The 13,755-nt window shown below is 44.0% G+C and overlaps 1 protein-coding gene across 1 annotated transcript; it reads left to right on the forward strand.

Moving 5' to 3' along the window:
• The first annotated feature begins 7,998 nt into the window (after nucleotides 1–7,998).
• On the forward strand, nucleotides 7,999–11,536 carry LOC137315747 (probable G-protein coupled receptor 139). Its single transcript, XM_067980241.1, has 2 exons — nucleotides 7,999–8,068; nucleotides 10,599–11,536. The coding sequence occupies exons 1-2, from the start codon at nucleotides 7,999–8,001 to the stop codon at nucleotides 11,534–11,536; spliced, it is 1,008 nt and encodes a 335-aa protein (XP_067836342.1).
• The last annotated feature ends 2,219 nt before the right edge of the window (nucleotides 11,537–13,755 follow it).

Raw genomic sequence — 13,755 nt, forward strand, 5'->3', positions numbered from 1 at the left:
ACGTACTCCCCGCGTGGGAGACATCTACTGCCTCCCAAAGATACACAAAGCCAACACACCCGGACGTCCTATCGTATCAGGCAACGGAACCCTGTGTGAGAACCTCGCTGGAAACATCGAGGGCATCCTGAAACCCATCGTACAGGGAACCTCCAGCTTCTGTCGCGACACTACAGACTTCCCACAAAAACTCAGTACCCACGGACCAGTTGAACCTGGAACACTTCTCACCACGATGGACGTCTCGGCACTCTACACCAGTATCCCCCACGATGACGGCATCGCTGCGACACCATAAATACTCAACACCATCAACAGCCAATCTCCAGACGCCATCCTACAACTCATCCGCTTCATCCTGGATCACAATGTCTTCACCACAATACGCCAACATTTTCATGCACTAGTTCGAGCAGGACTTCTTCACTGCTCAAGACCTCCAACTAACCAGATACATGACGACATTTTCTTTCTATGGACCCACGGTGAGGAATCACTGAAGAGACTACACGATAACATCAAAAAGTTCCATCCCACCATCAAGCTCACCATGGACTACTCCTCAGAATCAGTTTCTTTCTTGGACATACGAATCTCCATCAAAGACGGGCACCTCAGCACCTCACTCTACCGCAAGCCCACGGACAACCTCGTCAGAACAGGTGATGCCCATTAATCCCCTCGAGCCTGTGACACAGGAACAGGAGGAGTCCATTCTGCCTCTCAAGCCCATTACAAAGGAACTGGAGGAGTCCATTCAGCCTTTCAATCCTGTTGCAAAGGAACAGGAGGAGGCCATTCTACCCCTCGAGCCTTTCCCGCCACTTTATTAGATCTTTGCCGATCTCACTCCATTTCCCCGCCTTAGCTCCATATCCCTCGATCCTCAGACCAAATAAAAGGGGAGGTTTTATGACTTACTACTTTGTACTGAAAACAGAATCTGATCCTGTTCAGAAACTAGAAACCAGGGAAACAGACAGACTAAGTGAGTGGGCAAAACTGGGGCAGAATTTATGTTTAATGTGGGCAAGTGTGAGACCATCCACTTTGGGTCAGGGAAAAACAAAGGAGAATATTGTCTTAATGGGGAGAGATTAGGAACCGTGGATCAGCAGAGAGATTTGGGGTTCAAGTACACAATTCACCAAAATTAATCAAAAGCCTATTGGGCTGTTGGCCTTTATCTCAAGAGGGCTGGAATACAAAGGGGTGGAAATTATGGTGCAATTGTTTGGAGCTCTGGTCAGACCCCATCAGGAGACTGTCTTCAGTTCTGGGCACCGAACCTCAGGAAGGATATATTGGCCAAGGAGGGGGAGCAGCACAGATTCACCAGAATGATACAGGGGCTTAAATCGCTACATTATAAGGACAGGTTGCATAAAATTTGCTTGTATTCCCTTTAATTTAGAAGGTTGTGGGGATTTCTGATCGAGGAGTTTAAAATGATCAGGGGATTAGATAGGGTAGATACGGAGAAACTATGTCCTCTGGTGGGGGAATCCAGAGCAAGGGAGCTAATCTTAAAATTATAACTAGGCTGTTCAAGGGAGATGTCAGAAAGCAGTTCTTCTCAAAAAGAGTAGTCGAAATCTGGAACCGTCTCCCCCAAAAGTCTGTGGATGCTGGGTGTCAATTGAAGCTTTAAAGACTGAGATTGATAAGGTTTTTGTTGGGTGAGGGGATCAAAGGATACGGAACAAAGGCGAGTAAATGGAGTTGAGTTCCAGATCAGCCACCATCTCATAGAATGGCGGAACAAGCTGGAGGGTCTGAATGGCCTCCTCCTGTTCCGATGCTCATGAGTGATTAATGTTAGCGGTCTGGCAAGCACCACAAGTGGGGTCTAATAGCGTCGACCCCGCCCCCCACAACAGCTTGTTTCAACAACAATTTGCCCCTGTGCTAGATCCTGCGGTAAACTTCAAAGAGGAGAGGTGTGAAATATTAGATAAGGTGAACATAACGAGAGAGGAAGTAATGGAAGGACTGGAATCCTTGATTGTTCATAAGTCACCAGGGCCGAATGGATTGTTTCCGAAGCTCTTGACGAAAGCCAGGGAGGAAATAGCGGATGCTCTGAGGATCATTTTCCAAACCTCACTCGATGCAGGGGAGCTCCCGCAGGACTGGAATACTGCAAACGTAGTACCATTGTTTAAATAGGGTACGAGGGAAAGGCCGAACAATTATAGGCCGGTCAGTCTTACCTCGGTGGTGGGCAAACTATTAGAATCAATACTGAGAGATAGGATAAACTGTCACTTGGAAAGACATGGTTTAATCAGGGATAGTCAGCATGGATTTGTTCAGGGAAGGTCATGCCTGACAAATCTGATTGAATTCTTTGAGGAAGTGACAAGGAGGATTGATGAGGGTAGTGAAGTGGATGTTGTCTACATGGAATTTGGTGAGGAATTTGACAAGGTCCCACATGGCAGACTGGTCAGAAAGGTAAAAGTCCATGGGATACAGGGAAATGTGGCAAATTGGATCCAAAAATTGGCTCAGTAACAGGAAACAAAGGGTCAAAGTCGATGGATGTCATTGCGAATGGAAATCCGTTTCCGGTGGTGTGCCACGGGGCTGTGTTGGGTCCCTTGCAGTTTGTGGTATGTATTAATGATTTGGACTTGAATGTCGGGGGCATAATTGGCAAATCTGCAAGCAACACAAAAATTGGATGTGTGGTTGATAGTGAAGAGGATAGCTGTAGACTCCAAGAAGATATCAATGGGTTGGTGGTGTGGGCGGAAAAGTGGCAAATGGAGTTCAACCCGGAGAAGTGTGAGGTAATGCACTTAGGGAAGGCAACCAGTAAAAGGGAATACGCAATAAACGGGAATATATTGAGAGGGGCAGAGGAAGTGAGAGACCTTGGAGTGTATGTGCACAGGTCCCTGAAGGTGGCAGTGCAGGTAGATAAGGTTGTGAAGAAGGCACACGGAATGCTCTCCGTTCTTAGCCGAGGTATAGAATGCAAAAGCAGGGATGTAATGATGGAACTATATAAAACGCTGGTAATGCCACAGCTGGAGTATTGTGCGCAGTTCTGGTCACCACATTACAGGAAGGACGTAATTGCTCTGGAGAGAGTGCAGAGGAGATTTACAAGAATGTTGCCAGGGCTTGAAAATTGCAGCTACAAGGAGAGATTGGATAGGCTGGGGTTGTTTTCCTTGGAGCAGAGGAGGCTGAGGGGAGACTTGATTGAGGTGCACAAAATCATGAGGGGCTCAGGTTGAGTAGGCAGGAAGTAACTGTTTCCCCTAGCGGAGAGTTCAAAAACAAGAGGAAATAGATTTAAACTGATTGGCGGAAGGATTGGAGGCGACATGAGGAAAAGCTTTTTTTACACAGAGGGCGGTGGGTGTATGGAATTCGGTGCCCGAATTGGTGGAAGAAGCAGGGACCCTCAACACTTTTAAAAAGTACCTGCATCTGCACCTCAAGTGCTGTAAGCTGCAGGGCCATGTGCTGGGGGGTGGGATTAGAATGGGCACATGGTTGTTCTTCGAGCTGGCGCGGACACGATTGGCCGAATGGCCATTTTCTGTGCTGAATCTTTTCTATGGTTCTATGGTTCTATCCCTTTTCAAAGCACTGATGTTGTCGCCCTTCCCGTTAGGTATTTTCAGCGCTGAATTTCATTTGCCCCTTTCTATAACTACTTTAATCCAAATTATATTATGATCACTATTACCCAGATGTTCTCCCAATGAAACTCAGTCCACTTGCCTTACTTCATTCCATAACACTGGATCCAGCACCGCCTCCTTCCTCTTTGGGCTAGAAACATACTGATTAAGAAAGTTCTACAAAACCCATTTTAGGAATGTTTCACCCTCCTTGCCCTTTACGATGTTGTTCCCCCTAGTCTTCTCTGTTTCTGTGGAAATAGATCCAATATCTAACCCGAAGACAGTTTCCCTTCCTGGGCTTCATTCGATTGAATCTACACTGTGCTCTCGATGGCTTTAATCTAGTTTATATAATGGGATGCACAAAGCTGCACACAATACTCTGGAATTGTGGGCCAACCCATGTTTTGTACAAATTTGTCATTGCTTCTTTATTTTTGGACTGTGTGACCCTACTTATAAAATTCAAAATGCTGTTTGCATTTGTTTATGATTTATGGAGCTGCCGTCACAATTCCATGGAATTATACATTTAAGTACTTAATTCTCACTTTTACTCAACATCATTCGGCGTCTTTTCATTAACTGTATACACAAATTCATTGATTTGCTTCCAATATCTATCACTTTACATTAACATACAACTGCCTCGTGTCTGCTCAATCCAGCCAAGCTGCCTGCATCGTTCTTTAATGTTGTTATAGTCTTCCTCATATTTTGCCAAACCCTGCTTTTGCTTCTCAGCAAAATTAGAGATTGTCTAAGTCTAAATCATCTCTAGAAACAGTGGGAGTTAGTGGGGTTTGGCACATGGACATTCCTTGATTAACCCGAGCACTGCTACCTGCTCCACAGTTTTAGATCTGATGATGGATTCTAAGAGTTTCTCCACAAACAAGATTGGAACCTTTGGTCTACACGTATCCAATGGATTTCTCTCTCCCTCCCGTACCAAAAACAACAATCTAATTTCATACCAAGACAACACAATGTCAGAACATACGGGGCCTTTCTCAATCAGCCCCAGGGAGCAGTGATATCGTAGATTGGATGGCAAAAAGTGAAACAGCCCCGAACCGAAGAGACTAACTATTAAAGCTTCATCCGAGTCATCAGCCAGGGTGCAGTAAAATGAGTTATAACCAAAGAGAAAAAAGACAAATAATTAATAAATTTTCATCTTAGCAACTGCAGCTGGTTTCATCTTAGATAGCAGACTCCCTAAAGGTTGCCTCACAGTGGGACAAACCTATTTCAATGTGCTGTGTGTGGACAAACCAATTTATGTTGTTCGAACAAAAAGATTTCTCCGAGTAGCTGCCGATGTTAATGTATCTCATCATATCCGCCTATTATAGAAATCTCTTTCTGATACAAGAATATTAGCCCAGAAATTACTTTTGCTCATACTGTGGACAACTAATGAACACATTCCAATGAAAATCAACAACAACTTGCATTCACAGACCGCCTTTAATGTAATAAACATTCCCAAGGGGATTCACAGGGGCTGGAAGTAAAACAGGCACAAACGGAATCAGGAGGGATGATGAAATCCTTCGGCAAGGAGGGTTTAAGGGGGGTGTAAAACGAGAGACGGAGGGGATAAGGTTGGTTTTAGTTGTGTGAAGGAATGGCCACCAATGGTGGGATGAAGACAGAGGAGGATGTAAAGTATAACAATAACTACCTGGATTGATAAAGCGCCTTCAACATGGATAAAAGTTAAAGGTGCTTCACAGAGAGATAATCAGACAAAAATGGACCCCAGCCAAAGATGGGGATATTCGTAGAAGGACAAAAGTTTGGAGCAAGAGATGGATAGAAAGAAAGAAAGACAGTTGCATTTATACAGCGCATTTCACAATCTCAGTCTGTCCCAAAGTGCTTTGCAGCCAAATAAATACTGTTATAATGTAAGAAACACAGCGGCCAAACTGCACACAGCAAGATCCCACAAACCGTAATATGAAATTGAGAAGATCATCTGGTTTTAGTGATGTTGGTTGAGGCATAAATATTGGCCCAGACCACCGGGGAGAACTTCCCTGCTCTTCTTCGAATAGTGCCATGGGATCTTGTACATCGACTTGAGGGGGCAGACTGGCCCTCGGTTTAACGTCTCATCTGAAGGACAGCACCTCTGACAGTGCAGCATTACCTCAGTACAGCACTGAAATGAAGATATTGTGTTCAAGTCTCTGGAGTGGGTCTATGAACCCACAACCTTCTCAACTTCTAACTCAGAGGCAAGAGTGCCACCCACTGAATCACAGCTGACATTGAAAGGGAGTAATGTAGATGGAGCGGCTTAGGGAGCACATTCTGGGGCGTGGATGTGGCTTAAGGATCAGCTGCCAAAAGTAGGGCAAAGAGACTGTGGATACACAAGCAGCCAGAGGTGGACGACAAGGGCGAGGGGCTGTAAAGATGGAGGAGATTGCAGTGATAGGGAGGGGTGAGGCTCTTATGTATTTCAGCGTAAGAAAGAAAAAAAATCAAGACTTAGGAGACTGGAAGCCAATGCAGATGAGTCGGGGCTTGGAAGATTGGTGAAGGAGTTAATGAGGGATACGTTACAGGGAGCAAAGCTTTGGATGAGTTGAAGTTTTTGGAGATGCCGGAGAGTAGAAGAAAGGCCATAGAGGGTAGAAAGGCATGGCTAACGGTTGTAGAAGCTTAGCAGGGTGAGTGGAACGGGCGTTATTAAGGACCTGGAAGTCGGCGGTCTTTGTGATGGAGAGGATATGGGGTCAGAAGCTCAGCACGGGGTCGAATGGGACGTAAAAGTTACGAACATTCAGATTCAGCCTCAGACTAAAGCCAGGCATGGGGATGGAATCAGTGCCGAGGATGTGGAGATTGTGCGACCAAAGATCATGACATTCCAAGGAAATTGGAGGAAATTTAAAACAGGATGTCGATCTGATAACACAAAGACATTGCAAGGGTCGAGGGAGGAGGTTGTTTTGTCAGTGTTCATCTGAAAGGAGGTCCATGTTTGTGGACGAAGTCACCAAAGGGCAGCATGTAGATGAGGACAAGGAGGGAGCCAAGGATTGAACCTTTAGAGACGTCAGAGGTAAAGGTGATCGGGTGGGAAGAGAAGCTTCTCCTGGTTACGATCAGATAGGTGAGTGGAAACAAGCGAGGGTAGTCCCACCAAAAGGGGCCAATGTCTGATGAGCGAGGAGGTCATGAGTGGATTTGCTGTCGGTGCATAGGGAAATGTGCAGGGCTATGGGGAAAGAGCAGGCGGGTGGGACGAATTGGATAGTTCTTTCAAAGAGCCGGCACAAGCACGATGGGTCGAATGGCCTCCATCAAATTCTATGATTTTATTTGTGGAGGAGACGAGGGGGATGCAGAGGGGTGGGTCATGGACGGATTTAAATTCAAGGATGAGGATTCTAAATTTCAGGGATATGGGAGTGGGAGCCAGTGAGGGTCAGTGAGGCCGAGCGGGACCTGGTGCTGGTTGGTCACAGGCAACAGAGTTTTGGACGAGCTCAGGTTTATGGAAGGTGGAGGATCGGTGGCCGGACAGGACTGTATTGGAGGAATGGAGTCTGGAAGGGACAGAGGCATGGATGAGGGTTTCAATGGCAATGGGCAGAGGAAGGAAAGGAGGTGGGTGAGGGAAACAGGGGGCCTTTGTGATGGAGGTCAAATCAGGTCATGAGCTCAGCTCGGCGTTACACGGGGCTAACTTTACTGGACACATTAACCAATGTAGAATAAACGGGTAAACATCTGAAGTAAAATAGCGGAGAGTGGAATCTCAATGGGGCACTTTCAGTCTCCGTCCCCTAATATCACCCACAGTCATTTCTCGGCTGCAATCCTCAACCTGCCCTTTAGCTCTCCGCGTGTTAAGGAATCAAAATTCAGTTTTTGATTGGGAAACTGCAGGAACAGAGTGAAACGATCTGGTTGAGTCCCTGGATTCAATGTGCACTGCGGATAAATCGGTATACATTATAAATGAATCGCCAAGAGTGAACATGGCCAATACAATTATATGAAAACTGTAAATGAAGCCGCTCATTATTGTTGGATCAGTCTTGTATGAGCACAGATTTTAACTTTATTCCTGAGAGAGGTCTCATTAAGATAATGTCCTGGACTTTGAGATGTTTGTGTTATATCCACCACATTATTTATATCAGAGTCAAAGCTGCTGATGTAATGTGTTTGTTCAAGTGACTGTAACTAATAGCAATGATCACGGGTATAACCGTGTCAGTGGAGTCTTATCCCGTGTATAAATCAGGGTTCATTGGAATGTATCAGCTCAGAGTGCCTGCCGGAGTTATGTTTACCAGACCAACAGAAGTGACCGCTTCTCACAGTAATGGGATATCCAGTAATGTTTCAGATTGAAGACATTTACTATCCTGCCCTTTCAGCCGTTGGAGTGCCGGGTAAGCTGTTATCTCAGTTGTTAATGGTATAAATCGGTGTTAACTGTGCTGCTGTACTTGGCGAAATATCTTTTCTCCCTGCATGTTTTACACAGTGGCTTGTTGTGTTCTACCAGTTGAATGATGGAATGTGTTAAGTTGGTCTTGTAGGAGCTGGTCTGTAATGAACTTTGTAAATACAAACCTGGCATTGTTACTGGGTGTACTGAATGTAAACTACTCTGTACTGAATGTCCTGTTCAATAATGGTATCTCCTAAACTTCGAAACGTTCGGTCTTGTCGCAATTCCATTATATCTGTCGTGGCCTTTGTATATTCCAAACTGGCATTGTTCCGGGATTATTCTCTGTACTGAATGGATTGGAATCAGGTGTCAGGGCTAAGAGCTGGTATCAGACCATCAGGAGCTGTTAACAGTTTCATGTTGTGGAACGAACGTGCCCTGGAATATTTTTTCATTAATGTGTTTTCAGTGATAGATAATGGGACAGCTCACGGTCTCAGTGTTACAAGGAGGCAGCGCAATGTCCCCCCTCCCCAATAACATGGTGCAGTTTAACAGGGGTTTCAGTGTTTTTTTTGGTTATCACTTATAAAATGTTATTTCATTGTTTGTATCTGGCGCAGCTCCAGAGGTCTGGTTACTGAACTGAGTTTGCTGCTGAATCTTTCACATCTCCTTCTCTACTTCACTGTGGATGGATTCATTCTAAAATACAATGTTTTGGTGTTATGCTGTGTCAGTTTGCACTGAGTCTGTTGGAATCCAGAGCCCTCTCTTTGTCTATGGATTCGAAGCGGTGACGTTGGCGTTTTGTTAATTGAACAACACCGCCATCTAATGGTGTACTTTATAATTACAGGAGAAGGAATTTCAATTATTGTGCAGTCTGTCTGGAAGAGGCTTTTGATTCTGTTTCTTTCATGATTTGCAGATGAAGTGAACAGTGTAGGCGAACAGGAGGAAACTTGGATGATCTGTAGTAAAATTAAACTATTCCACAGAGGCTTCACTATTTAATAAACTGACACTGAGAATCGGATCCGTGGAACACGGGGCTGGTGAACAGAATGTGCTGCAGGATGTTAGGATTGAATCGGATGTGAAAAGGGGCATTGAGAAAGAGTAGAGATGGCAGAATAATAGATAGAGGAGCGAGAGTGCAATAAAACTCTCGCAATCTGACAACTTCCTATTAACATCTTCAAGTCACTTTACTTCTTCATATTTGTACTGGAAGTTTCAGCAGTTCATTCCGATGAATGATTCACCCTGCTGCCACTCTCTCCCTCTCTCTACCTGTCTCTCTCCATCTCTATCCCCGTCTCTCTCGCTCTCTGTCTCTCCCTCTCACTCTCTCTCTCTCTCCCGATGTCTCTCTCTATCTCTATGTCTCTCTTTCTCTTCTCGCGCTCCTCCTAACCCCTCCTCTCGATTTCCCTCTCAGTCTCTGTCTCTACCGCCCTCTATCTATTATTCTGCCATCTCTACTCTCTTTCTCAATGCCCCTTTTCACATCCGATACAATCCCAACATCCTCAGCGCCTCAGTCTGTTTTGGTGAATGTTACTTTTCCTTATTCACTGAATGAATAAATAAACATAATTCAAATGTATTTAAAGAATAGAATCAGTGATTTCTTGATCCTAATGAATTATTAAGATAGTGTATTCTAAAAACTCGGTATCGGCGGAATTCAATGAAGAACGAGGTGGATTTAATTCATACATTTTAATTTAATTTTAATTGAATGTGCAAAGTAAATTTAATGAACACATTTTATATCCAACGAGCTGTTCCCTGACACCAATAACCACTGAAGTGAACCGTTCAATGTATTAGTTGGATTGTGTTAGTGGGACCGATAGATTAGATTTCCTCTCACACTCTGATGCAGTCTCTCCCTGTGAATCCCAGCCTCTCCCACCACCACAGTGAATCCTCTGTCTCCTCATCCATTGCTTCAGTTTATCCACTTTCTCAAACAATCTGTTCCTGACTCACCTCCTGCTCCGACATGTCCTTTTCCTTGTCTCTCTCCGATCTCACTCATTGCCTCGGTCTCCAGCTGACTCTTCCAATCCGATCCAAAGCCTCAAACTCACCGCCGCGACTCTCGACCTTTCCCTGTTTTGTGCCAGCCCCTGTCGGCGCTCTGAACCCAGAGAAACAAACCAGCTGCACCCCCCACCCTGTCCCCTCACCTTTCTGGCCTTCGCTCTCTTTCCCGTCAGTCTGGAGCCCAAATCCGGCTTTAACCCGTTGGATACCAGCTCGGTAAAACTCCGTCTCCCTTCCCCACCGGCACTGCGCTCTCACTCGGCCCTTCCAGTGGATCCAGTGCTCATTTATTCACTTTCTTTATCGCTCTCACAATTCATAATTGATAATTGAGTTTAAAAACATTTCTCTGCCTGAAAGCGCTGCCCAGGTCAATGAATCAGTTTGCACCGTTCGATGCAGCAACAAAGCTGGAAACTTAACCTCAGATCCTGTCAAATTGCTGCTTTGGCTCCAGGTCTGATCAGTAATTTCTCTGCTTCCTTTTCTCTCACTTACAGTAAACTTGTTGGCGATTGTGATCCTGTCCCGTGGAAATTGCGGGCTCTCCAAGTGTATCAGTCGCTACCTGCTGGGAATGGCAGCGGCCGATCTCCTGGTCGTTATTACTGATCTGATATTGACACGGGTTGGTGGAATTTATTTCCCAGATTCATTTTTGTTCATTACTCCCGTGTGTCGTCCCATTAAGTACTTGGGTTATGCAGCCACGGTGGTTTCTGTCTGGCTCACAGTCGCTTTCACCTTTGATCGATTTGTGGCCATTTGTTGTGAGAATCTTAAAACAAAATATTGCACCGAGAAAATGGCGGCTGCAGTTATAGGAACAGTGAGTGTGTTGGGCTGTTTAGAGAGTGTTCCCTGGTACTTTATATATCAACCTTACCTTATAATTGATAATGTTCCCCGGTATTGTGTCTTTAAACTGAACTTCCGCACTTCCCCAGTGTGGGCCGCATTTGAGTTATTTCACCTCATTTTAACCCCTTGTGTCCCGTTCTTTCTGATTTTGCTGCTCAATTTTGTGACGGTCAGGCGTATTTTAGCAGCCAGTCGAGTCCGCAGGGGACTCCGGGGCCGCAGCAATGGAGAGAATCACAAGGATTCAGAGATGGAGAACCGAAAGAAATCCATCATTTTACTCTTCAGTATATCGGGCAGTTTTATCCTATTATGGGTGACCCAGGTTGTAAATAACATTTATCGGCGAATGACAGACACTCGGTATTATAATTCCTACACTGACCCTCGTTATATCACAGAATCCACATCAGTAATGCTGCAGCTTCTCAGTTCCTGCACAAACACGTGTATTTATGTCCTGACCCAGGCTAAATTCAGAGAGGAGCTGAAGAACGCGGTGAAATACCCATTCAATCTAATTGTTAAATTAGTGAAATCATAGAAAGAGCTGAAAGGTTTCAAGCACTAGAATTTTTCTAGCCATTTCATACTCCACCCATTGCACTTCCCACTGGATGGAAAGTACATTTTATATCAGCTGAAATATTCTTAAATCTGATTCTAACATTACATTATATTGATAATCCGACCTATTGAGGCGTGATTCGCTCTGCAGACAACACGTGAATTGTTGTTCAAACAAGCGGCACGAAAGAGCTCAGCTGGACTTCAACTAAACGGCCGCCCTGCAAAATGGGCAAACTTGTCAATCAAATTAGTTGCTGTGGGCCTGATCAGAATGAGTGCACTCCACATAAATGGAGAGATAGGATGACAGAGAGAGATAGACAGACAGACAGACCAACAAACAGATAGATAGATAGTTAGATAGATAGATAGATAGATAGATAGATAGATAGATAGATAGATAGATAGATAGATCGATAGATAAAGGCATGGAGAGGAAGAGACAGGGTTATACATAGAGATAACATTACATATAGAGGCAGATAGAAAGGGGAAATGAGAGACAGTTAGAGCCATAAACAGAGAGAAAAGCTGATAATTGAGAAAGAAATCGTGAAGAAAGTGAAAGAAAGGAAGACGTAGAGAAATAGAAAGTGAAAGTGACTGAAGGGCAGAAAGGGGCAGAGAGAAAAGGACAGTTAACAAGTTAAAGAAAGACGTAAAGAAACAGCTTAAGAGATTTCGATGGAGAAACAGCTGGAGACAATCAAAAAAATGAAATAACCAGAAAAGGGTGCAAGAGAGAGAGAAAGAATAAAGTGCAGAAACAGAGAGGGGGCAGGAAGATAAATAGAAAAGACAAGAGAGATGGAGAAACATGGAAGGAGAATATATAATGAGAAAGAAATACAGGGAGAAAAAGCACAGACAGGAAAGGAGCATGTATACATTAGAAAACAGAGACAGGGAATGAATAACACAGATTAAGAGAAAGAGAGGGAGTTTACTAGCGAGAGAAATTTGAGAGAAACTGGTCGACAAATGGAGAAAGAAACTCAGAAGTGCAGATGGAAAGTTAGACAGAAAGTGAGAGGCACACAAGGAAAATTACAAAGAGAGATTGAAACAAGGCGATAGAAACAAAAGAGGTGAAGCAATGAGAACTGGAGACACATAAAGATTCAGTGCAGGAGAGAGACAGACTGCAAAAGAGACAAAGTGAGACAACAAAAGAAAGAGGCGGATATTTGCTGGTCTACAAATGGACAATGTAATTCATTAAAGCGGAATTTGTGCAGTGCCCTTTATATTAACACATCTCAAAACACTTTACACAATGAATTACTTCTGAGCTGCAGAGACAGCTATGTAAACACACGTGTAAATGAATATAATTACTATGTATGTGTCTGAACAGAAGAAATGGGTGTGTTTATGTTGATTTGCAAATATCCAATTGTACTGTTATTTTTTCTTTATTTGTATAAAAGATAATGTTGGACTAATGTGCAAGAATTAATGATACATTTACGTAGTCTGCGTACAACGAAATTAAAATTGATTGTGAATTCATAAAAAAGAAAGAGGCGGAGAAAGTGAAGAGAGAAATGCAGAAAAGGAGAGACAGAACAGAGAGAGTGAAAGGCAGAGCGAAAGAGAGAAAGAGTTGAAAAGGGGGTGAGAAGGCAAAAAAGACAGAAATAGACAGAGAGAGTGGGGAGAGAACGAGCGAGAGGGACAGCGAGGCAAATGGAAAGAAGAGATAAAGATGAAAGACAAAAACATCGAGATACAAAGAGTGAAGTAAAGGGTGACAGAGAAAAAGTATAGAGATGGAACAGTGATACAGAGACAGAAATTAAAAGAGGGTGAAGTAACAAGACAGAAAAATGCCAGAAATGAGGCTGAGAAAGATAAATATATTGACAGAGAGACAGAACCAATGAAAGACACAGATACAAAAAAAACAGCAAGGTAGAGACAGGAATGTGATTAACACACAGAGAGCACGAAATAATCATAAAACAACTCATTGTAATCAGCTTGGAGTGGGTGAGTGCAGAAGCAGAACAGCAGCAGATGAAGCAGGCGAGCCAGTTAATGTCTGTTCTGGGGGAACAGATTTTGGGTTTAATTTTGACAGTTGTAAAGATGATGCCTGGAGGCTGCACAATAAAGTCACTCAGTCTTGTGTAACTGACCCTGCCCTTTATTTACAGCAGGAGTTTTACCAGCTGCTCTGTAGAGTGTGTA

The sequence above is a fragment of the Heptranchias perlo genome, unplaced genomic scaffold (genome assembly GCF_035084215.1).
Source record: "Heptranchias perlo isolate sHepPer1 unplaced genomic scaffold, sHepPer1.hap1 HAP1_SCAFFOLD_56, whole genome shotgun sequence".
Classification (NCBI taxonomy): domain Eukaryota; kingdom Metazoa; phylum Chordata; class Chondrichthyes; order Hexanchiformes; family Hexanchidae; genus Heptranchias; species Heptranchias perlo.

Coding starts and splice junctions, on each gene's coding strand:
- LOC137315747 (XM_067980241.1), top strand. CDS start 7,999: ATGGGATATCCAGTAATGTTTCAGATTGAAGACATTTACTATCCTGCC. Junction 8,069..10,598: donor TTCAGCCGTTGGAGTGCCGG/GTAAGCTGTTAT, acceptor AGGTCTGATCAG/TAATTTCTCTGCTTCCTTTT.